Source organism: Protopterus annectens, chromosome 1.part2 (genome assembly GCF_019279795.1).
Source record: "Protopterus annectens isolate FY-2018-M chromosome 1.part2, PAN1.0, whole genome shotgun sequence".
Lineage (NCBI taxonomy): Eukaryota > Metazoa > Chordata > Ceratodontiformes > Protopteridae > Protopterus > Protopterus annectens.
The window spans coordinates 610,576,658-610,602,171 of NC_056727.1; the positions used below are offsets into that span (position 1 = coordinate 610,576,658).

Consider the following 25,514-nt stretch of genomic DNA (forward strand, 5'->3'; position numbering starts at 1 on the left):
TGAACCATTTTGCCCTCATCCGTTGCTTTGGTGACCTTCTCAAAGAAGTCCACCAGGTTGAGTAGGCATGATCTACCCTTGATGAAACCAAATTGGGTTGGGTCCAGTGTTTGGAGGTTTACTATATCACTGTTGATCATTTCCATGATAATTCTTTCCATGGCTTTACATATCAGACTAGTGAGACTTATGGGTCTGTAGATGGCCCACCTTTGTGTAGAGGGATGACTGTTGCTGTTCTCCATTCATGCGGTATGAAGCCTGTTTGGAGGCTACAGTTAAATAGTAATTACAGAGGCCCTGATAGGTCATGTTTCATGCTATTTAGAAGGTATCCTGGGTTATTGTCTGGACCCATTGATGCAGTGTTCTTGGCCTTAGCGAGAGTGTTAAGGACCTGTTCCCTAGTGATAGCAGGGGGAGTTGTATTAGATGGTAATTCCTGAGGGGAGGTTGAGGGGGGAGAGAGGGGTAAAGTTGGAGCTGAATTTATCGGGCCAGTAGGTTTACTGTATCTTCTGGCTCAGTATAGGTGCCTCCATATACAGTGAGCTGTGCACACAAATTGAGTTTGCGGACATAGCTAAAGAATGCCTTGTGATTGTCCTTTGTCTGGGAGACCAGATTCACCTCAAATTTGGCTTTTGTAAACTTTATTTGTCCCCTGAGATGTTTGTTTAATTTGAGAATGGTTTTATCCTGCTGTGTGCCGCACCTCCTAATTTTTGCCATGCTTTTCTTCATTCTGTTATACAGCCTATTGATTTTGTAATTCCACCAGGGTGGCTTGTTTTTGTGGTTAGTTCTGTACTTATTCCTGGTGGGTACATCTGTCTCTGTGCAACTATTAACATACTTGTTCAGGGTTTCTGTGAAAAGTTCTGTATAGGCAGCAGTGTTCTCAGGGTTTATGGGGGCTTGAAATTTTGCCAGGTTATCACTTAGCAGGAGGTTAGCCTTGGAATAGCTCCTGAATTTTCCAGGTTTAGCTGAGGGTTCAGGTTTTATTTTTATTTCAAAGGAGACCATTTTCTGTTTTGACCTTTCCAGAGAAGACATTACAGTAGGGGGTGTGCAGCACTCTCTTATTAGTGATGACCAGATCCAGTATGGCTGCACCCCTGCTTGGTGTATTGACTATCTGGTTCAGGGAGTTTGTGTTTACAAAATCCAGGAATCTCTGTACCCTGTACATTTGGTGTCATATAAGATTCCCAGTTAATACTGAGATAATAAAGTTGCCCATGATGGTATTGGGTTGGATGGTTAGTGTTTCTAATGAGTTTAAATACATGGTATGGGTTTCCTGGGTCATAGAGAGGGACTTATAGCTGACAAGGAAGTGATCTAGGATTTTACCACCGAACATCTTAATTTTAGGGAATTTCAGTTACCCATCAATAGATTGGTCTAACTACACCAGCAACTGCGGGCTCACCCAGAAATTCTTGAATATTGTTAACTCCCAGTTCCTTGGACCAGCTGATTGACACCCCTACTAGGGACACAAACATCCTGGATCTGGTGCTCACAAATATGAGTAACCATTGCACCACCCCAATTGTTCACTCATTCCTAGTGAGATCTGATCACAAGTCAGTCACTCTAGAAGTAACAGTAGCGTCTGACTCTCCCCCAGCTGGAACTACACTAAAGAAACTTCTCCAAAGCTAACTATAACCTCTTACAAGATGATATTAGTTTCATAGCCCCTACCACTACTGAAGCCAAGGATACCAATGCCAAGGTTTACACCACCGCCTTCTGCAATCACCTCCACAGCTGCATTGAATCATCATAGTTTAAAACTAAGTTCATCACGTAAGAACAAGCCTGCCTGGTGGACTTCTGCCATAAACAGGCTATATAACAGGAGAAAAAACTGCTGTCCAAAGGCAGTGGGAAATGGTCCCCTAACTATAAAGACTCCCTCATTAGACTAAATAAACAAGTAAGACACCTAGCAAAGAAATCCAAAGCTGACTACAAATCTAAATTGGCCACCCTAGCCAAGGGAAACTACAAGGCATTCTTTAGCTACATCTGCAACTTCAAAGGAAAAACACAAACGTGTTCTGAACTTTGTCGTAAATGGCAAAACATACACCAAGGCCGGTGATATTACCAACTTGCTGGCAGATAAGTTCAGTGAAAACTTTGCCTGATGTTATTAAGGCTAAGTTGATGGATGCTGCTCTGGATACTTGTTTGACGAAGCTGCTGCTGCTTTGTTTAAGTCTCTTCAAGATAAGGCCAAGGCCCTACAGGAACTTAAACATTTTTTGTTTCTCCTGTGCAGATTATCCCAATAAGCCTGCCTTTGTTCGTAGACAATCTCACCTTCCCCCAAAGGCAAGAAAGGTTAGAAGTGGGCTTCTCCTGTTAAAGCTATTCAGACTTTTGTGCCCCAGAAGGCTTCTTTTTCTGATAAACCAGGTGCTGTCTGACTATCTTATTCTTCCCAGTCATATTCCTCTTTCTCTTTGACTTTCTCTGTCTCTCCATTTGGTTAAATATTCCTCACGACTCATGGGTTCTCTCCATTATCTGCCAAATGTATTTCATTGTCTGGAAGTCTCTTTCTCCTTTTATGGGAATTCCTCAGCCTCTTCAGGAACAGCTGTCCTTTCCAGAGGTGCTTTGGGATCTCTTGACTCAGGGTACTATTCAAGAAGTTCTAGTTTCCAAAAGGGGGAGGAGGTTTTACTCCAGAATGTTCCTCGTACTCAGGAAACAGTATACTTGGAGACCAGTTTTTAGACCTCTCTCATCTAAATATATTTCTGAAGGTTCCCACTTTTTTGAATGTTGTCCCTTCAGAGTTTGTTCCCTCTTTTGCTTCCTCAGGCTTATATGGTCTGGATCTCAAGGGTGCTTATTTCCATATCCCAGTTCATCCCCTTTTCAGGAAACTTTTACATTTCTCTGTTGCTTCCTGGCATTTTCAATTTTTAGATTTGCTCTTTGTCCTTTTTGCTGCCCCAAGGGTATTCACAGCATGCCTTACTCCTGTGATTGCTTTTTGCAGGCTATAGGGGGATCCAAGTCTTTCCCTACTTGGACAACTTCCTGTTTCAGGCATCTTCTCCAGAGACTTTATTGCAAAATCTCCATTTTGCCATTTCCCTTCTGCAAAGCTTGGGGTTCACTGTAAATTTTAAAAAGTTCTTTCTGACTCCTCATTATCACATTTTTCTGGGTTGCAAGATCCAGACTGTGCCTATGTTGGCATCCCTGCCTCCTCCCAAGGCACTAGCTCTCCCAAGGCACTAGCTCTCATTTCCTTTTTTTCAGTCCCTTCTTCCTCTGGCTTCAGTAACAGCTCAGGAATTTCTAAGAGTTCGGGGGTTCATAGCCTCCACTATTCCTATGCTCTTTCTGGCCAAATTCCACACGAGAAAGTTTCAGTGGTTTCTGTAGTCAGTTTGGCTTCAGCATGCTCTTCCCTCCAAATTTGTAGTTCTTGTTCTGCCTTGTCTCAAGAAGAAAGTAGAGTGGTGGATTCAGCAGTTCACTCTCAATCCAGGGCTCCCGTTTCATCCACCTCTTCCAGCTGTTTACAGACGTTTCAGACATGGAATGGGGGAGCAGCATTTGGCTCCCTAAAGATGCAGGGGGTCTGGGCATCTTATCAACAGAAAGAAAACATCAATGTCAAAGAAATGAGAGCTCTTCTGCTGGCTATACAGGTTTTTCATCCTCTCTTCTCCCCAGGACCTGTCAAGGTGTTTACAGAAAATACGGTGATGTGGTATTTAAACAAATAGGAGCACAAGGTCCTATCTTCTTTGCTGGTTGGCAGTTCTAGTGTGGGAACTTGCCATTCAATATCAACCGACTGTTCAGGTAGCTTACATTCCCTCAGGTCAAAACATTGTTGCAGATTCTCTAAGTAGGTCCGTAACTCAATCCCATAAATGGATGCTTCACAGGGATGTGTTTCTGGACATTGGCCACCAGTGGTGTACTCCTCAAGTAGATCATTTTGCCTCCCCTCTAAATAGACAACTTCCTCTCTTTTTTTTTTTTTTTTTTTTTTTGCCAGAGTCCCAGGTCCTCTGGTTTGGAAGGTGGATGGCCCTACCTTTTTCTTGGAAGGGGATGTTTCTCTATGCTTTCCATCCCCTTCCTTTCATTCCAAAAGTCCCATTAACAATATGCTCCCAAAATCTTGCTGGTGACTCCCTTTTTGGCTGAAATAGCATTGGTTCCCTCTTCTGAATTTAGCCAAGGGCAATCATCATAAGTTAACCTCACAGGGTAGACCTACTCACACAGGGCAAGGGATCTCCCATACATCTCCACCTGTCCACTCTTCATCTGACATTCTGGGTGATAGGATTTTGATTCCACATATATACATTTATTCTGAAGACTTGCTTAGGTTGCTGTAGGAGGCCAGGAAATCCTACTTATCCAAATGGAAGAGGTTTTCTGTTTGGTCTTGTAACCTGGATCCACTTTCTGTGGATGTTCCTTTGGTACTTTCTTATGTGTGTGAACTGCTCAATGCTGGGTTGGCTTATTCTTCTGTTAAGGGCCACTTATGAGCAATCTCTAATTGTCTGCCTTTATCACCTACTTTGGCTTATAGGTTTGAAGCCAAACAATTTCTTAAAGGTGTCCTACATAGGCCTCCAAGGAAGCTTATTCCTCTTTCCCTGGGATCTTTTGGAAAAATTTACCCAGGCTCCTGTTGGGCGTGCAGCTTCAGCTTCCTTGCAACTTTGCTCTTGGAAGACTGTGCTTCGTTATCCCTTACTTCTGGCTGACAAGTGTCTGAGCTTTAAGCCCTTATGTCTTGTCCTCCTTGTTTGTTTTTTCATAAGGGCAGGGTGTCTCTTCATACTAATCCTTCTTTTTTGCCAAGGTGGTAAATGAGTTGCCCCTTTATCAGTGTATTAATTTGCCCATTTGTTCCCTTCTCCGCAGTCTGCTAGTGAGGTGTTCCACTTGTTGGATATGCATATACAACTCAGATTTTATTTAGATAAAACAGACTTTTCATAAATCTGATCACCTCTTTGTTTCTTTTCATTCTAGGTCCTTAGGATTGGCTATGTCCAAGCAAACCATTTCTTTTTGGATTTAAAAAGCCATTTCTTTTTGTTATTCCTTTCATTGTAAGGGCCTTCCTTCTTCTGTTAAGGCTAATTCTACTAGCGCTGTGGCTTCTTCTGGTGCTATTTTTTTTTCAAGTTTTGAATATTAATTGTATTCTTGAAGCAGCTACCTGGACTTTTGTGCATACATTTACTAAGCACTGCAAGTTGGATAGAATTTTCAGAGCTAGAGCTGGTTCTGCTAGAGCCATCCTTCATGGATGAAGAGCTCTGCTGGTCCTTCCTCCTCCCTGTCTTCTTTGTGAGCTTTGGCACTCTCCCTATTGTAATGAATACTGTAACAGTGAAATGGAAGGACATAGTACAGTTGTGTAAAATCCTACCATAATAGTAGATGTCCTTCTGTTCCCTGTTGCAGTATCCACTCCCTCCCTCCACCCCCTGGTCCATTTCTCTTCTGGATGTACTGATTACCTTTATATTCCTTGGACTGGCATTCGTACTGTAGCTGTAAGTTCAGAGGGTGGTGTTTGGATGTCACTTTTATGCTCTAAGCTACACAAGGAGCATACATGTGATGCACTGCATACCTTAAAGCAACCTAAAGACTTTGATATATTGGCTGGATATTGGGCCACCCTTGGCAGGGGATCACCAATTGTAATGAATACTGCAACAGTGAAGAGAAGGACATCTACTGTTATGGTAAGATTTTACACAACTGTACTTTGTCCTCAAAAGGTTTTACTGTTTCTTGGAAGTTGTGTTCTGAGGTCCTTTTTTATTATTTTATTTTTTAGGTGATACTGGAAATTGGTATTCCAGTGATGAAGAAGAGGGAGGCAGTGTTAAGTCTATATTGAAAACATTGAAGAAACAAAGTGAAGATCTAAGGCAGAAGAAGCATTCCACCAACTTGACTGTGAGTAATCCTGTTGATTCCAGGTCAGCCAAGGAAGGGGTGCTGAGAATTCAGTCTTCACTTGCTCAGTCAAGATGCACTGTACCACAGACTATTGCCAGTGAAACAGAAAGAATTAATAAATCTGTCAGCCTTGACCCAAAGCTTGCTTGGGATCCTCGAATGCAGAAATCTCAAGAGAACACTGGATCCGATAGCAGTGGTGGAATAAAAGCAGAGTTGCATCATGCACTTAAACTGAAGAAAGTCAAACAACAAGGGAATGATTATGATGATCATGATGTGGAAAGAGCATTACGAGAAAAAGCTGTTATAATACCTTTAGAGCCATTGCCGTCTGTACTTTTGAGGGATCCAAGATCTCAACTTAGGCAGTTCAGTCATATCAAAATGGATGTGGTACTCACAAAGCCTAATTTTGCTAAACAAATTCACTGGGCTGCTGAAGATCTCCTCCCTTTGCCACTGCCTAAATCTGATCCAGTATATTCAATCAGATTGCCACTTCCACCTTTAATAGCTGATCAGCAGCTTAATAAAGTACATGATTTAGGTAGCCCACCTTCTCAATCTGTGGTACCTGCAGATCCAAGGTTAGCTGGTAGGGCAAAAGATGTACCATTACATAAAAGTGGAGAAAGAACTCATTCTACAGAGCTCAAGAATTCTGCACCTAAATTGATAGATCCTCGATTGCAGAAGCTTCTGGATCCAAGACTCAACAAATTGTCTGGCACAGATTCTACAAAGGAACTTACTGCTAAAATAGTTGATCCTCGATTAGCCAAGTCCACTACTGGTAGTTTGCATACTTCTGGTGTTAATAATGTCAGGACTAATCCATTTCCTTCATATCTTCCTAAACTTTCATCTGTGGGTAATGGACTAGGAAATGCAAACATTCTCAGTGACATTAATTTATATGACCCCAGAAACCACACTTTGTCTTGCCTGGATGGATCAGTAGCAGAAGGAGAACATCAGAAATTGTTGGAAACTTTGAAAGAAAAGAACACTGAACCTGCATTGTCAGACTCTGTAATAACACAAGATCAGGGTGAATTAAACAGTTCAGCTGGTGGCAGTGAAGAGCAGGATAATCACTTAAACAAGTTACAGCGTAAATCTAAGAGAGCACACTCAGCTGCTGCTCCTGCAGTTCACCATCTACCTGTTCAGGCTTTAGCTGGCATAATTCGACCACAGTACACTGACCCGAGACAGAAATCATCTGGGCAAGGAGGTGAAATACAAGATGGTGACACAAATGGTGAACCAGATGATAAGCCTTTGAAAGACAAGTTTAAGACATTTGATCCAGCAACGTCACCTTTTTGTTAACATATTTTCTAATATGTATTTTTAATACACAAACTATATTGTTCTCAGCTGTTTTCACATATTTATTTTAATTTATTTTGCATAATTGGCTGTTAATCATTTTGTATGTTAACTAATATACTGTGGTGTTACACAAACTGATTTGTATTTCTTTCTTATGTAGTGACAAATGGTTAAATGCTCATCTCAGTCATTTTTTTAATTCTTCCAAGACACTCAAATTGTAAACTACAGCTGAAAGGCATTGTACAGAATAATTGCAGTATTTTAGTGTGTGAAAGATTTCTTCAAGAGGAAGTATGGTTAAGTTTCTGACATATTTCATTGCAGCATACAGTACATATTCTTTAACTTTTTATATATTATTTTATAAATGAAACCAAATATGAAAAATTAACCTTTTTTGTTGCATTTTAAGATGTCCTTTCCTTCACTGTTGCAGTATTCTTTACATCTGGGATTCTCTGACTAGGGTAGCCTGATGTCCGGCCAGTATACAAAAGCCTTAGATTGCTTTAAGGTACGCCGTACATCACACACATGCTCCTCACATAATGTAGGCCATAAAGGTAACCTCTGGATGTACCATCCTCAAATCTTCTTTGCCACCAGTCTGAATGCCGTCTTTCAATCATCGGTCTGAATGCCTACGTTCCCTTGCTGATTTCGGAGTCATTGCATATAAGTGCCCCAATGTTTTTTTTTTTTTCTTGTCTCTAAATCCAAGGCTTCCTTTTCATACCCTTCTTCCCTTTCGGGAAGTGTTCACAGATGTTTCAGATGTGGGCTGGGAAGTGTTTTTTGGCTCCCCAAAGGTGCAGGGGGTGTGGTTGCTTCTTCAACAGAAGGAGCAAATCAGTGTCAAAGAGATGAGATCTCTTCTGCTGGCTCTTCAGGCTTTTCATCCTCTTTTCTTCCCAGGAACTTTCAAGGTCTTTACAGACAGTACCACAGTGATGTGGTATATAAACAAATGGGGGTGGGGGGGTGGGACGTGGGACAACATCTTAACTTTGCCAGTTGACACTCCTGGTATGGGATCTTGCTGTCCAGTATCAAGTGACTCTTCAGGCAGTTTACATTCCATCAGGTCAAAACATTGTGGAAGACACTCTGAGCAGGTCCTTAACCCAATCCCATGAATGGATGCTTCACAGGGATGTGTTTCTAGACATTGTCCACTGGTGGGGTACTCCTCAAATAGATGTATTTGCCTCCCCTCTGAACATACAACTTCCTCTTTTTTGTGCCAGAGTCCCAGGTCCTCTGATGTGGAAGGTGGACACCCTCACTTTTTCTTGGAAGGGGATGTTTATGCTTTCCCTCCCCTTCCCCCTCATTCCAAAAGTTGTGTTCAAAATCCAACTCTCCCAAAATCTTGCTGGTGACTCCCTTTTAGCCAAGACAGCATTGGTGCCTTCTTATGCATTTAGCTAAGGGCAGTCATCACAGTTACCTCACAGGGTGTACCTACTCACACAAGACAAGAGATCTCTCATCCATCCCCACCTGTCAACTCTTTATCTGACACTAGGAGTGATAAGATTTTGATTTCACATAGACGCTGTTTTTCTGAGTATGTGCTTAGGGTCCTGCAGGAGGCCAGGAAACCCAATACAGGGAAATCCTACTTATCCAAATGAAAGAGGTTTTCTGTTTGGTGTCTTTCTCATAACCTGGATCCACTTTCTGTGGATGTTCCTTTGGTCCTCTCTTTTATTTGTGTGAATTGCTCAATGCTGGGTTGGCCTATTTTTCTGATAAGGCCCACTTATCAGCTATCTCTGCTTGTCTGCCTTTATCTCCTCCTTTAGTTTCTAGATTTGAAGCTAAACAATTCCTTAATATTAGACCTCCTAGGAAGCCTGTCCTTCCTCCCTGGGATCTTAATTTTGTTTTGGAGAAATCGACTCAGGCCCTTTTTGAGCCTGCTGCTTCAGATTCCTTTCAACATTGCTCTTGGAAGACTGTTCTTTTGTTGGTCCTTACTTCTGCCAAAGGGGTGTCTGAGTTTCAAGCCCTTATGTCTTGTCCTCCTCTTGTTGGTGTTTCATAAGAACAGGGTGTCCTTGCGTGCTAATCTTTCTTTTAAGCCCAAATTGGTTAATTAGTTCACTTAATCAGTCTATACGTTTGCCTATTTTTTCTCCCTTCTCCACAATCTGACAGTGAGAGGGTGCTGCATACTTTAGATGTGCATAGACGACTCAGATTTTATTTGCATAAAACTAAGTATCTTAGAAAATCTGATCAGTTGTTTGTTTTTTTTCACCCTAGGTCCCTAGGATTAGCTATATTCAAGCAAGCTATTTTTGTCCTGGATCTCTACATCTATTTCCTTTTGTTATTCTTTTCATGGTAAGAGCCTTCCTTATTCTGTAAAGGCTCATTCTTGTAGAGCTGTGACTTATTCTGGTGCTTTTTCAAGAGTGAAGCAGCTAGCTGGACTTCTGTGCATACCTTTACCAAGCACTACAAATTGGGTGGAATCTCCAGAGCTAGAGCTAGTTTTGCTAGGGCCATCCTTCATGGCTTCCTAGAGGGCTCTGATGGTCCTTCCTCCTCCCAAGTTTCTTATTGAGCTTTGGCTCACTCTCAGATGTAAAGAATACTGCAACAGTGAATGGAAGGACATAGTATAGTTGTGTAAAATCTTACCATAACAGTAGATGCCTTTCCTTCACTGTTGCAGTAGTTACTGCCCCCCCCCCCCCCCCCCCCGGTTAATTTCTCTTCTGGATGTATTGTTTACTTCTTGGTTTTCCTTGGACTGGCATTCTTACTGGGGCTCTCAGTTCTGAGGATGGTATGTATGGATGTCACTTTTATGCACTATGCTACACGAGGAGCATACATGTGACGTACGGCATGCCTTAAAGCAACCTAAGGCTTTTGTATACTGGCCGAATGTCGGGCTACCCTAGGCAGGAGTCCCAAATGTAAAGAATACTGCAACAGTGAAGGAAGGAACATCCACTGGTATGGTAAGATTTTTACACAACTGTACTTTTGACCCCATGCCTGCAGTGCATGTATGGAAATGCACTGTTGCACATTTCTGTTTGTAGTTTCAAATGTTATAATAGCACTTGAGTTTATGCAGAAAAACAGTTTGTATCAATTTATGTCTTATTCGCTGTATTTATTATGCAACATTCTTGTGAAATGTATATAGTGGTTATTCTAGAAAATCATGAAAGCCAGAGATTATGTATAATTTAAGAAAATCAGAGTAAGTTAGTGACAAGTACTGGATCATTTTTGGTTATCTGTGATTAGTAATGTGTTCTGTAAAATTTCTAGGATATTAAGCTGTGGAATTGTGTATAATTTATATTGCATTTTGTACTGATGTAACTGCAGTATTTGTATTGCTGGTGTCTTTGTCTTTTTAAGAAGTATTAAAATATGTGAATACTTTAAGGTCTTTATGTACCTCAGAAGCGCAGATGAAACAAAACTGTGTATTTGATTACTTTTCATTTATCTAAACAAAAAGTAAGATTGTAAAATTATTTTTCTATTCTTGAGTCATTATATGAAAATGATAGCTAATACTGGGGGCCGTCCTTAATGAGTGTGTAATTGGATTCATTCTTTTTTTCATTCCAGTTCAGACCATTTTCTTACTGAAGTTCCCATGTTTAAGTGCTCTGTGCCCTATGCCAGCTCAAACTGTGATGTGATGCACTGCACGAGGAGAGTGGACCCTAATCCCTTAGCCTTTCAGTTTGCCTCCAGTTCTTTGCTGCTGCTCCAAAAATTCAGATTTTTATCTGTCCTGCATTCAGTGCTTAAAGCAACAGCATCTTCAAAGTGTTTTGTGGCTGCCAGGTAGTAAACCAGGACCCATACAGAGATCATCTGTGCTGCCTTGGAGAGCAACAGAATGTGAAGCAGTGCGATAAGTGCCAGAAATTCAGCCTAGTCACCTGGATAGGTAGGAGAAAGACGTACTGGCTTGTCTTATTACCTGAAGGATGTCAGAGTTTGAAAGTGCCCAGGGAAGGGATCAGCAGAAGGGTCCTAGGCACATGTTAATGTCGTTGTTAGGGCACAAGTGTAATGAACAGGTAAGTCCTCTTCACAAACATCCCACCAGTCCTTATGTGTTGTGATCTAAGCCTTGACGGTAGGAGCTGAATCTTACACCCATCTTCTGCTTCTCTGCATGTGAGTTAGCCTGGTGGAGGTGAACTCTAGCTTGGAGGGGCGGGCTGTCGTGGGGTATATCTACTGAGTTTTTCCCAAAGAGTAAAGTAGAACATATCTTTAACTAGCCATATATCAAGGAGGTGACCATGGTTCAGTGATACACTTGAGGCTGAATACTTTTCTCCTTTGGTCTTTTTCTGTGTCATACAAGGCTTAATGATCCAGGTTGAGGAGTATCCAGTGGATCTTCCATTTCTAGGACCTTCGGCTCAGGCAGCAGAATTTGCTCTGTTGTTTGAAGTCGAGTGGAATATGTCTGATTGTGGAAGCCAGCACTGGGACTAGTGCAGCTTTCCTATGTTCCCACACAGCTTTCAGTAAGTATACCCACTGTCTCTGGCTCCTTGTCACCTATTTAGTGGTGCCTGCCTGCCCCTACAAGTCCACACAGGAGTATGTCTGTGACAGAGCAGGTGGAGGCAGGAAACTCTGTTCCACTCACTTTGCTGTGTGGAGTTTTGAGGATTTGGTGGATATTCTCTGTAAGACATACAGGGGTAGTGAGTCCTCCCCATCAACTGACCTCTTCTTTGTAGAAACTTTAAGGCTTAGAAGTCTAGTGTGCAGTGGCATCAGGATTCTGGTCCCATCACTAGAAAAGGCTTGACATGTATCTAAAGAAGGGAGGACCCTCAGGTCTTCATCCTGTGGAACTGGTGTTAAAGATACTATTTAAGCTCCATGGCACATGCGATAAGTACTTAGTGCTATAGTATATACCACTAGATAGGTAGGGGATCTAATCTCAAAAAGAGCAACTGTGTGTGTCTGTCTCTGTGTGTGTGTCTCTGTGTTTATATCCCCTGCAGCAGTGTATCTATCTTGCCTATGTGTATGTAATGGTGTTATACATTTAGAGCTGAGTGGTCTAGTGGGCTAATGCACTATGCTGTATGTTATGTATTTTGAAATACTCACTGCTCCTGTGACAATGTAACCTTCCAGCTGAAGAATGTGAGATCCTGTCCAGCCATCCTTAATGACACTTTTTGATTTCATTAGTCCAACACAGAACTCCGTAATCACATCAATTGCCATATTTTGTTTATTTAGGGAATCTGAAGCCTTGGACAGGATGGACAAATGAATATTATGTCCACAGTGTGGCTTAGACCTTTCAACTATTTGTCTTACCCATCCTGATTCCCATTATCCCATGATGGATCAGACATAAGAACCACTTTCCTCCCTTCCAAAATCTGGGCCATAAGAGGAAGTGGTCAAGATTGTATCTGTAGCATCCACAGTGCACTGTCTTATAGCCTGGTGTAATTTTTGACTCTGCTGGCACTGTGTGGCCAAGGCTGTAGGCTTAGGCATATGCCTGCACAGGGCAGCCTAATTGAGGCTATCCTCACTCAACAAGGACCTCAAACAATCCATCAAGGGTACCCCATTCAGGGGCCAGGATCCATGTTGTCTTTTCCATCTGTCTCAACCTGTAGCCTTCAGCTCTGAAGCTACTTCAACTCTCGCATAATACCCTGCTTGCCTAATTCTATTCAGATCACATTTGCCACTTCTAAGTATCAGACATGCCTGTAGAAGCTCCTGTAAAATAAGTGTTTTTTTTTCAATATTGATATAGCCTTTCCTGCTCTCCTTTCACTAGAATTTGCATTTTCCTTGATTTAGTAGCTTTATGAGTCAGCTTTGACTTGAAGTTTGACCTTTTTGACTTTGTCTCCGAGTGCATTTGAGTGAGTGCCCTTCTCCTGCAATTTCTTCCTCACTACTTTGGTGCTTATAAAAAAAATAAATAAAAAATTTTGTGTGTGTGTATTTGTATCTATCTATATATATGTGTGTGTGTGTATGTATGTGTATATATATATATATATATATATATATATATATATATATATATATATAAAATATGTCTATATATACACACACACACACATATATATATATACACACAACTATCTCTCTCTCTCTCTCTCTATATATATATATATATATATATATATATATATATGTGTGTGTGTGTATTTATATATATATATATATATATATATATATATATATATATATATATATACAACTATATATATATATATATATATATATATATATATGTACACACACACACATTATATAGTTACACATACAATAGTGCTGTGTATGCCAGAGTTTGGTAGTATGGTGGTTCTTCTGTGGTGTTTGTTTCTTACTGTTGCCTTTTTCTGTGGTGGTGGCCTGTAATTATGCATAAGACTTCAGGTTTCAAGAAGTGCCTGGGGTAAGGATAAAGGTTGCACTCCTAGGACACACAAGATCGTTGTGTGCATTTTTTGGGTGTCATCAGTCTTTAGATGGACTGTCAAACCTGTGGCATTTGAAGCGTGGCTTCTGCCTGATAGAAGAACCAAGCTGGTGTTGAGAGGTATACTGCCTGCCTTTCCTGCCCCCATGTTCTTGTCACTTGCCTTTCCCTTGCTAAGAAGAAAAGGGAGAAGGACTCTGATTTAGTAAGAAGAGTTATAGAAAGGATGAGAGAGAGGAAAAGAAAAGTTCTCATTGTGAGTTTTTACAGGATTTGAAGACCCCAATGCTTTTGGCTTCTCCAGCCTTAACTTCATCTCTGGAGCCAGCTCCTCCTTTGTGCTGATCTCCTCAAGCATTGGCTGCAGTGTTGGATTATTTCACTTTTTTTTTTTTGGAGTAGGCCATCCCGTATTCTTGGGTATCAGTGGCAACTGTGTCAGACTGGGTCCATTCAGCTCTTCCCTATCACCCAGGCTCCTAAATTTTCCCTGGAGCTGTCGACCATTTGGATCTGAGACTGTTCTTTTCAAGTTCAAGATGTGGTTTTGCCCATATCCGGACCCAAGAAGGCTACATCTACAGCTTCCGTTATGTCTGTGAGGTTTCCTAGGAGCATTAAAAGTTTAGATCGGAATCAGCTCATGAGAACCATAGTGAAGACCTAAGTGGAATTGAGAATCATTCCTTCTCCCAAACTTCAGGGGATTTACCCTGTATGACCCAACTTCTGCCTCTGTTACCACCCGTTGCTCTGGTGCCTCCAGGTCTAACACAGCTCTAGTGTGCCTTCTTGCTGGTGCTGACAGCATGGTTGCGTTTGGCACCGGCATTTGCCTTGATGTTTTCAACCCCCAATGTCGTCAGAGCAGAAAGCATCCAGGAACTGAGAGGTTGGATTCTAAAGTCTGGGGCTGAGTGTGACTCTTAAGACTGGATCTGTCCTTGCCCCAAATGCTTTGACTTTGGACAGCTCTGTTCTGCTCTCTACTTGGGACCCGACTAGATCAGTGGGGGAATGGTGGGGGTTCTTTGAGGTCTGAGGGTTGAAGAAGATTCTTTTTCACCCATCTAGCCTCAGTATCAGTAGTTAAACTTGTAAAGAAGATACTGTGTCACTCTGAAACGGAAGATTTTTGCACCATTATCAGATCCTCCTCAGTCTTCACTTCCTTCCATGGTCTCTGTATTTCACAAGTGGTCCTTGGGACATCTCTCACCAACTGATTTTAACCAGCCCCAGGCCAAAGGAATTCCCTTCAGCTTCTTTGTCATCTCTGACGTCTCCCCCATGGGAGGTACACAGGAGAAAGTCAGTGCAAGAAGAAGCACTTGAACTCCCGAGTCCCTCACCAAGGATTCTGACCTCAATGAAAGGGAATGGTCCCCAAAGTCTCCCTGCAGTAATTACTCATTTTGAACTAATGCAGCAGCAGGAGGATCGACACCAAAGCCTTTCCCCAGTAGTCATTTTTCTTTGAGGCCTTGAGGGTGAGCCCATCCTATGTATTGAGGTTTACAGCAGTAGCTGAACACACCAAAAGGGAGAATTATAAAAACTTTATAAGAAAATCCCTCAGCACATGAAGTGGACTTTTCTGTTGATAATAATAGGGTTTAGGGCTAAGCATAGTGGTTAAGGTGTCTGTCTACCTTGCAGACACAAGGTTCGGTATTTGATTCTCACATTTGTTTACTTTCTGGATATTGGCTTAGCGTGTAAAAGTCTGCAGGCTGACTGCCTTGTATTTACTTCTGAAAATATAAAATAGAGAATGCATAGTAAATCTTTCAAATTTGAGACTGAGAAAGCAGCTAGCAACTGTACTGATTTAACTGCAATTCAGTCAGCTAAAGGAGGAAGTTCTTTCTGTTTTGTGGAGTAAGGTGGTAATCTTAAGGGTTGGTGTCACAAGGCGTTATATGAATAATGACTTTTTATTGCAGGCACAAACAGAAATGATTTTCTTCCTTCTGTAATACTTCAGAGCAGAGAAATGAAACCTCATTCACGTTACTGTATGTTGCATTTCTTTGAGAATTGTATCCATTTGAATGAAAAACCTACACAGACCTTTAACAGGCAGAAGATGACCTGGCAAAGAGAAAACAACAAATGGAAGCAGGAGAAGGTGGTGAGGATATGAGCAGCCAGTTGCCAAATACAGAAAAGCAAACCTTGGGCATTTCAAAGGAGAGATATTTTTGCAAAGCCCTTTTCGGTTTTCTAAAAGAAAGTAAAACAAGGGAGATGTAACAGTTTGAAAAAAGTGGAAAGATTCCTTGAAAATTGGAGCATCGGGAACACCGGATGAGGCACTACTTAAAAGTTGAAATGTTTATATGGAAAAGGATGTGATCTAATTGAAATATGAGGTACATTCCAGATGACACTTTATAGCAATTGAAATAATTAAGTAATAGAAAATGTTTAATTAAATGTAACCGTATTATATGTCAAACTGTCACTTCAAAATGAAAGTTTATATTTAACTACATGGAGGGACCTATATTACATGCTTTCATGTAAAACTCCCTATTCTCAAACTGTGCACTGTTTTAATATTGCTTTTAGTAAAGGTACTGTGATAGTGTAGAAGGGAAGAGAGAGAAATAAATTAATCAGAGAGGAACCCATTGTATTATATTGATGCAAAACCATTAAGATTAGTAATTGTCAGATGTCCTTTATAACACTGTTGCATTATTCTTTACCAAAGGGATCTCCTGAAAATATAGCCCAACATGCCAAAGTCTTACAGTTGTACGCCACAAGTATGCTCCCCACGCAAATGTAGGGCATAAAGGTAACATCCGGACGCACACACTCGGAACTTCTTTGTTTTGTTACCAGTCTGAATGCCGTTAAAGAATGCCAGTCTGAACTCCATTCTGCTGTGCTGGTTACCAAGCCGTGTTTTCAGATAAGTGCCATATTGGGGTTTCTTCTGGTTCTCTTGTTATGGTTATTGTGTTCATATCATTGAGAAAGGGAAAATGTCAGTGTGGGAAGCAGATTCCTCATATAGACTGTCACGACCATTGTCTCTTCTGTTTGGGTGCTTCCTGCGATATACTTAGTGCTCTATTTGTCAGGCGTTTGTGCCTAAGATCCTACATAGTCATGTATCCTTGTCTGTATACCTAGAGAACCAGTGTCTGAAATTGTTGGCACAGGGTGCTATGGCAGAATCCTCCATCCTGATGGCCAGCTGTCTGCCAAGAAGGTGGCCAAAAAAGTTAGGTCTGATCCATCTGCTGATGTTCTTCGTGTTTCACTGTTGCAGTCATCACATTTGGGTTATCTGCCTGCAGGTAGCCCACAGCTGGCCTGAATACCAGAGTCTTCAGATTTCTGTGTCAGATGCTGTTGCTTCTATTATGTCAGGTTGTCAGGGTAATAAAACATGCAGCCGACGCCATTACATCAGTCTTTCTTGCCGTGCGGTGCCCAAAGTAGAAGCAGTTTGCAAGTGCCGGTCGGCCGACTGACTCCTGAAATTTTCGTTTTTCGAGTTTCAGACTTGAAGTCTTCAAAAAGATAAGTACCCCGTTGGGGATCCTTTTTTCTTGCTCTAATTGATGTCAAAAAAAATTAATAAATCTGAAGTAGTTACTTCATTTGCTCTGCAACCTGTTGGGTATCGGATCCGACAGCTTTCCAAGCTACAAGATCCGAGCTCCTAGCTCCTCCACCTACCCATAATCCCCTGCTACATGCTGTATTACCTCAGATCGTTTTTTGCCACGGCTGAAGCAGCTACCTTTGAAGAGCTCCTTGGCTTTTGGTGAGATCGTTACCTTTTCTTAAACTTTTTCTCAACTGGGAAGATTGTATTTTTTGAGTGTACGTGTGAGTAGTATCCCTGGGTTCTTTTAGTCATAATTTAGATGCTCGTTATATATTTTTTTTTTAATTTTTTTTTTTTTTTAGAGTTAGTGTTTTCACTGTGACACCCCTCCCCCCTTAGTGTTTGGGTGTGCGTGTGTGAGTGTTTAGTCAACATGGCTGAAGGGCCCAAAGCCGTTTTTTCAAAGTGTACTGAGTGTGGCCATAAGCTTTCTCCGGTTGATGGCCACACACAGTGTGTTTTATGCCTGGGGGTGGCCCATTTATCTACGGCCTGCCCAATATGTGCGGCCTTTAACCCCCGGGCACTTAGGGACAAGAAGAATAAGCTGATCCTGGCAGGCTTGCTTCCCCAGGAATCAGCTTCTTCTTCCTCTCCCGCTCAGGCTGCCTCGGCAGCGCCGGTATCTTCTGCACCCCCTGCTGAACCGGGGACTCAACCTCCCTCTTTGGGTTTGAGCTCGGGGGACTCTGGTGCCTCTTCCTCCAAAGAGAAGAGGCACAAGGACAAGGAAGGGCATAAGTCTCAGAAAAGGCAGGCTGAGACTCAACCCTCAGCCCCGCCATCTAAGCTGGCTAGGTCTCCCTCGAGGGTCTCCGGATCCTCCCACACTCGGCGCCGTTCGCCATGTTTTTCACCAGAGGAGGAGTATCGGTCTCCCTCAAGGTCGTTGAGCCGGCCCTCCTGGCACGCCTCGACGACTTCTACGTCGACCAGAAGCCTCACCGACACGGACATGGATCGGATGATGCGTCGATTTATACAAACCCAAATGCAGATGGGGGTGCTCTTGCCTCCCCCCCCCTCTGGGGGGAGTGCGGCCCCCATTTTTGCTCCGATCACTCCTTCTCCGACTCGTTTTCGGGTCTCGGAGTCATCGGATCCAGGCCCTTTCGCAGCCGGGGATTCGTCGGCGCCGATAGCTCCGATCGCTTCAACACCGACTCTGCCCTCGAGCGTGTCTGATCCGGCCCCGATCCCTTCCTCGGAGCCGAGGAGATTACTTTCGGAGCCTGGCAAGAGTAGTTCTCCTTCGGCTTTTGAGGTAGTGTAGAGGGTACTGTCGAGGTCCCCTGTTCGGGCTTTGGTTCCTCCCGTACCCCCGCTGCATGAGGGTCTATCCTCCGTTATCCAACCATTGGGACAGCCTGCTCAAGCCCTCCAGCTGGTTCCCTTGGAGGGACAAGAACCTGTTGACGAGCCCTCTTCGGACAGTCCCACCGACGAGGTCCCTCGTAAACGTAGGTGTAAAAGGAGGCACCTGGACTCCCCTGAGTACGTCACCACCGACACGGATTTAGATGAAAGGGAAGGTGTCTCCTTCTGAGACATCATGGAAATGTTGCGTATTAGAGGGGGGTGGTCTGCCCCTTTTCATGTGGGAGATGGCTTAGGGTCCTTGGCATCTACAAAATTATGCTAAACTTTCTTGCGGGGCATCTTTCTTTTGAAGCCGCCTGTGAAAGCTGTGGTACCCCCATGGGATTTGACTTTAGTCTTACAAGCCCTGACAAGTCCACCCTTTGAGCCTGCGACCTTTTTTCCGTTAAAATTCTTGTCTTGGAAAACTGCCTTTTTGGTGGCTATTACTTCGGCCAAGAGGGTTTCAGAACTTCAAGCACTGTGTATGAAACCCCCTTACCTCATTTTTCACAAGGATAGAGTGTCCCTCTGGACTAACCCATCTTTCTTACCTAAGGTGGCTTCAGAGTCAAATATTAATCAATCAATTAATTTACCCGTGCTCTTCCCAAATTTTCAGAATAGAGGGGAATACAAATTGCATAAACTGGATGTACACAGACAACTGCGTTTTTACTTGCACAGGACTAAGGATTTTCGCAAGTTGAACCAGTTGTTTGTGTCCTTTGCAAAATCAGCCATGGGGAGAGCCATTTCCAAAGTGACCGTAGCAAATTGGATTTGTCAGTGCATAATTCACGGGTATATATCTTCAGGCAAACCAGCTCCTATTGGAATTCACGCTCATTCTACAAGGTCTATGGCCACCTCAGCAGCCTTTTGGTCCAGGGTTGCCTTGGACGACATATGTTCAGCAGCTACCTGGTCCTCTTCTCATACATTCATTTCTCATTATAAACTAGATATGATTTCGAGAGGTAGGGCTTCCTTTGGCTTTGCGATGCTTTGGAATATCCTTCCGTAAAGGCCACCCAGGTTTGTTCCTAGTTAGCTGGGGACTCTGTCCCACAAGTTGCAGAGCAAATGAAGTAACTACTTCAGATAAAGAAGTTATGTACTCACCATAACGTTCCATCTGAGTAGGTACTTCATTTGTCTGCAACTGACCCCCCCTGCCATCCCCCGAACCTTTGTCAGGATCTCTGGTCACCTGAAACTCTCTTGTCAGGAAGTTAAATCTGGTGTATTCCTCTGTCGAGGTTATGAGTTATGTGATGGGGCAAAAATCGATCTGAGGTAATACAGCATGTAGCAGGGGATTATGGGTAGGAGGAGGAGCTAGGAGCTCGGATCTTGTAGCTTGGAAAGCCGCCGGCTCGGATCTGAGGTCGGAACTGATACCCACAGTTTACAGACAAATGAAGTACCTACTCAGATGGAACGTTATGGTGAGTACATAACTTCTTTTTGTCTTGCCTGTGGAAAGCAAATACCTCATAGAGATTTTCATTCGTACTGCATCATCTGTTTAGGCCCAGAACACGACGTCCCTCACTATCGGTTTTGTGCCTTGTTCAGTGCCCGAACTATTCATTGTCGGGCTATTTTTGTAGCTAAATACTTTTGTTCTCGATCTCCGTACTCCGAAATGGCTATGTTAAGCCAATCGACTACCAATCTTCTGAAAAAAACGTAAGGATAAAGACAGAGACAGACCGCATAGGACCAAAACTGCCGACAATGCTTCTGATAAGCTACTCGCCAGTCCGCCGGTACTCAGTGAGGCACTTTCGCAGCCCCTGATATCCGCTTCTACAGATTCACAGGCCTCTACTGAGACCCATTTGGAGTCCGGTATGCCGTGAGATACTTCTTTGACTATGGAACCTGTGGATGTCTCTACCTTGGATGGGTCCAGAGCTGCTGTGCAGGCACTGGCTTCTGAGGGTGTATTCGGGCCTACTGATTTTCATATCAAATCGACGACTTTGTTTCCAGCTAAAAATACCGAATTCTTCAGGCCTAAAGCTCACACTAAGCCTAGAAAACCGATGACCAAAGTGCATTCTCAGGCCCATATTCCTCAAAAACAAATGATTAGAATGGCTGAAGACCTTATTACCTTAACTAGGGGAAGCCAGCCTTCCCCCTCTAAGAGACCTAGAACTGATTTTCTTTCTGATTCTTCTGATCGGGAATCTGATATCTCTGTTCAGATTACCAGGATTTACCCTCATCTATTTATGAGGATTCTGATGCAGAGGATTCCATTCCCTCTGCTTCCCCTCCAGAAGATTTTTCTTTTGGTGAAACCTTGCATACCCTTAGGGAGCATTTCCGCTGGCATCACTTCAGCAAGATGAGTGTCTGAACTGCAGGCCCTCATGGCAGTGGAACCCTTCAATGTTAAGTTGTCTATCTCACCTTCGTTCTTGCTGGTTGGGATCGGAGCTGATCCTCGGCTCCAACTCTGCCATCTTCAATAGCTCGAGGCTACCCCTTATCCCATAATGCCTAGTGATAGCTACCCAGATCTCGTTTGCCATTTCAGCTGCGAGGTGTCGTTTTTCTGGCTCAGGCTTGTATAGAGTTTTTTGTGTAATTTTTTCACTAGAATTTAACTTTTCTGGTTGTTTTATTATTGGCGATAGTTTTGTCTCTGTGATAGATAATTGTTTAGCTTATAGTATCCCTCCCTTTTTTTGTAGAGCTCGTTTAACCTAGATGGTTCTCCCCCACCCCTCCCCCTACCTCTTCTTGTCAGGTTAGCTGTTTAAGTTAGAGGCTTTCCTTCTACTTTGTTCTTATAGGCTAGCTGTTTAAGTTAGAGGCTTTCCTATCATCTTTAAAAAAAAAAAAAAAAAACCTTTAGCTATAGTTTAGTAGGTGTAATTTGCTTATTGTTATTGCTTATTGTTATTACTGTTGTAATTGTTTTTTCCTTCTACTGTTAAGAATGTCAAAGGACTCCAAGGTTTCTGGGTTCAGGAAGTGTGACTCATGCTGTCAGAAAATGTCTTTGACAGATGGGCACACTTCTTGCGTCTATTGTCTAGGCGCTGTGCACCTGCAAGACTCTTGTTCTATTTGCCATGCCTTTAGTCTAAGAGTCCTGCAGGAGCATAAGAATAAGCTTATACTTAGGGGTCTTTTAAAACCCCAGGATTCACCGGCCAAGAGCTCACAGCCTGTGAAATCCCCTAAATCCACTAAGCCGTCGGCTCCAAGTTCGGAGCCGTCTTCGGTTCAGGATTTACCTTCTACGTCAGTTCCGGCTGGCACCAACAAGACAATCTCCCCGTCGGCTCCATCAGAGGCTTTGGAGCCGTTGTGGACCCACAAGAGGCTGAAGTCCCCTTCACTAGAGTCGGTGCATTCGGCTCCTCGGTCTCCTTTACTTCAGAGCGAGCGTAGTCAATGATCCTCTCACTCCTCTTGATCCTCTAGACTGTCGGATCATGATGTGTAGAGAGTGGTCAGTAGGTTGCTAAAGTTGCAGGCACTAGCCAAATTGTTGTCCAGCTCTCCTCAACAGGTATCGGCTCCGTCCACTTCTCTTGATGTTCCTCCTCCGACTCCACTGAGTTCAGAGCTGGAGTTTGTTGGGGTTCGAGTAGTGGAAACGTCGGCTCCGATAACTCTAGCTCCTTCGGTTCCGATTCCCTCGGTGGTACCTTCCATCAAGGGATCTGGGTGCCGGGGCTCCCTCGTCGGCTCCGAGGGGGCGAGGGGCATTGGACCCTTGTCTCCACCCCTGTTCTCCCTCTCGGAGCTTCCGCACAGGTGAGCTCTGCTCCTACATCAGCCTTGGAGCCATCTCCCTCGGTGCGGAGAACGATTTCTATTTCTTCAGAAACGGAGCTTTCTCTGCATCGTGCCAGGGACGCCTTCGATGTCATGTGGACTGTGCTGTCCCCTGAGTCAGCTCCACTATCAGCCCCACTGGCTCCGTCCCCTGTAGTGCCTGTGCCAACCCCTGCTCCTCCTCCAGACCCTAAGCGTAGGGAAACGATGCTCCAGGACAACCCCATTGGGTGTTTCCTCCTCTTCTGAGGCCTCTCCTGATCACTCAGAAGAACCCCCTCGGAAGAAAAAGTGTAAGAGGAAGCACATTGACTCCCCCGAGTCTGTCACTTGTGATACAGACTTAGAAGATTTGGAAAGGTCCCCGAGATCCCCCTCTGAAGATGTTTCCTTCTCGGACATCTTAGAAATGCTTAAGCAGAGGGGGACCTGGAATCCCCTTCCCCCTTCTGAGGATGAGTCTGTATTTCTGGATGCCTTCGGTTCCCGACCTTCCACCTCCTGGGTGTTTCCTCCTTTCGATCCACTTATGACAGTGGTGGCTCAAAGGGCTTGGTCAGCTCCGGATACAGTGGAAACAACTCCGAGAAGACCTAGTAAATTCATTAGAGCACCCCAGGATAAGCAGTTCCTTTCAAAAGGCGTCCCTGTTGATGCTATGGTGGTAGCAGCAGCCACCAAAAAAGCGCTAGCAGAGACCTCTTCAGCTGTCCATCCCCCTACCAAGGAGTCTAGGATGATGGACAGATATGGGAAGCGAATGTTCGCTTCAGCGACCTTCTCTATGAGGTCACTGAACTATCTCTGTCATTTTACCCAACTTCAAAGGGATCTCCTTAAAAAGCTCGGAGATACCCTCCAAGATCCAACAGCTGATGGAGCACAAGCCAAGGTATCTTCCCAGCTAGCGACGCTTAATTCTGTTGTTAACTCCTCCATGAGACTCATTTCCTTTGCAGCCGATGGGGAGAGTAGAGCTGCTGGTACCGGGGTGGCCCTTAGGAGGCATGCGTGGGTGCGGCTGTGTAACTTTGCGGAACCCTTTCAAGCGTCTTTTACCAACACTCCCTTTGATGGTTCCTTTCTTTTTGGACCACAGGTGAAAGATACTTTGACTAGGTTTGAGCAAGAAGGCAAGACTCTCTCTGCCATGGGAGTCTGTTTTTACACTCCCTCTAGACCTTACCCCAAGGGTCAGAAGAGTGGGAAGATGTGGTTCCTTAAATCTCAGGGAGCCTTGCCTGACAAACGTAGTGATTTTGAGGCAGAGGGGGAAACAATAATAATAGATGCCGCCCTCGTGGCAGAGGGGGTCTACAGAGCCAGGGCAACAGAGAATCCTTCTCTGATAAGCCCTTCCAGCATCCCTGAAGGGTTGCCCGGCTGCTCAACTCTGGAGGCAGTCAGAGGAAGACTTTCGCTGTACCCAAAAGCCTGGCAAAGTTTAACACAAGACAGATGGGTACGGTCCGTTATATCCGGAGGTTACAAAATTCCCTTCCATCAACCCCATTTACAGTCAAGGAAGACCCTTCCAGATGTTCCGCCCAATCTTAAGGAGCAAACAGTAATAGAAGTTTCAAACTGCTTGAAAAAAGAGCCATCCTGGAAGTCCCAGCAGACCAGCACGGATCCGGAACTTACTCAAGGTTCTTTTTAGTACCAAAAAAGACAGGGGACTGGAGACCAATTCTGGATCTCAGCAGACTAAACAGGTCTGTGCAAAGAACAAAGTTTCGGATGGTCACGCTACAGTCCATTCTACCCTTTCTGGGTCAGGACAATTGGATGTGCTCGATAGATCTTCAGGACACGTACTACCATATAAAGATGGACAGGCGCTCCAGGAGATATCTTTGCTTCTGGCTGGGGGCCAGTCAATATCAGTTCAGAGCTCAGCCCCCAGGGTGTTCACCAAATGTATGGCAGTGGTCACGGCTCACCTGAGGCGTCAAGGATTCCAGGTGTTTCCGTATCTAGACAACTGGCTCTGTACTGCTACCACCAGGCATCAACTCATACAAGCACGGGACTACACAATCACAATCTGCTCCCAGCCCGGCATTACAATAAATTTAGAAAAATCTGCCTTGTTGCCCTGGCAGTCTATCACTTACATAGGAGCAGACTTAGACACAAGGGATATGTTTACAAGGCCACCACTTGAAAGGGTGTCTGCAATCCGTCAGCAGGTACAAGTTTTGATGCAGAGCAGAATGATCCAAGTCAGGTACGTCCTTCAAACTCTGGGTTCCATGGCAGCAGCCATTCTTCTAATCCCACTGGCGCACTTTCATATGAGAATTCTTCAGTGGCTTCTGTTTACGCAGTGGTCTTTCCAAGAGCTGTCCATGACTTACATGATCATGATCACGGATGCATGCAAAAGGCATCTTTCTTGGTGGATGGTCTCCCCACTAGTTACTCAGGGCAGACCTTTCATACAACCCGCTCCGGTAGCCACAGTGACGACAGACGCCTCCCTGATAGGGTGGGGGGCATTATCTGGTCAGGACAGTCCTAGGCACGTGGCAACCTCACGAGTACCATCTGCACATAAATGTCCTGGAAATGAAAGCCATGCTTCTGGCATTGCAAGCCCTTCAAGACTCTCTTCCTTCTGGGACCATTGCTATTCAAACGGACAACATGTCAGTGGTATGGTACATTAACAAGCAGGGCGGAATCAGGTCCTACCCCCTGTGTCGAGAAGCACTCAGACTTTGGCAGTGGGCGATTTCCTCCCGTTTTCTGATTGCGATGCACATCCCCAGGAGATCCAATGTCATAGCGGACAGGCTCAGCAGAGCTATTCTCATGCCTCACGAGTGGTCTCTGAATCAGGAAGTTGCGAATCTTGTTTTTTGCAAATGGGGACAGCCTTGCTGTGATCTCTTTGCCACCCCCTTC

The 25,514-nt window shown here is 43.8% G+C and overlaps 1 protein-coding gene across 1 annotated transcript in view; it reads left to right on the forward strand.

The window, feature by feature from the left end:
- Positions 1–8,300, forward strand: part of ZC3H6 (zinc finger CCCH-type containing 6) — a 1,382,498-nt gene extending 1,374,198 nt beyond the window's left edge. Inside the window, exon 8 of the mRNA XM_044060181.1 lies at positions 5,864–8,300. Coding sequence (XP_043916116.1) covers positions 5,864–7,326 — 1,463 coding nt within the window. The 3' untranslated portion in view covers positions 7,327–8,300. The remainder of the gene's footprint in view (positions 1–5,863) is intronic.
- The last annotated feature ends 17,214 nt before the right edge of the window (positions 8,301–25,514 follow it).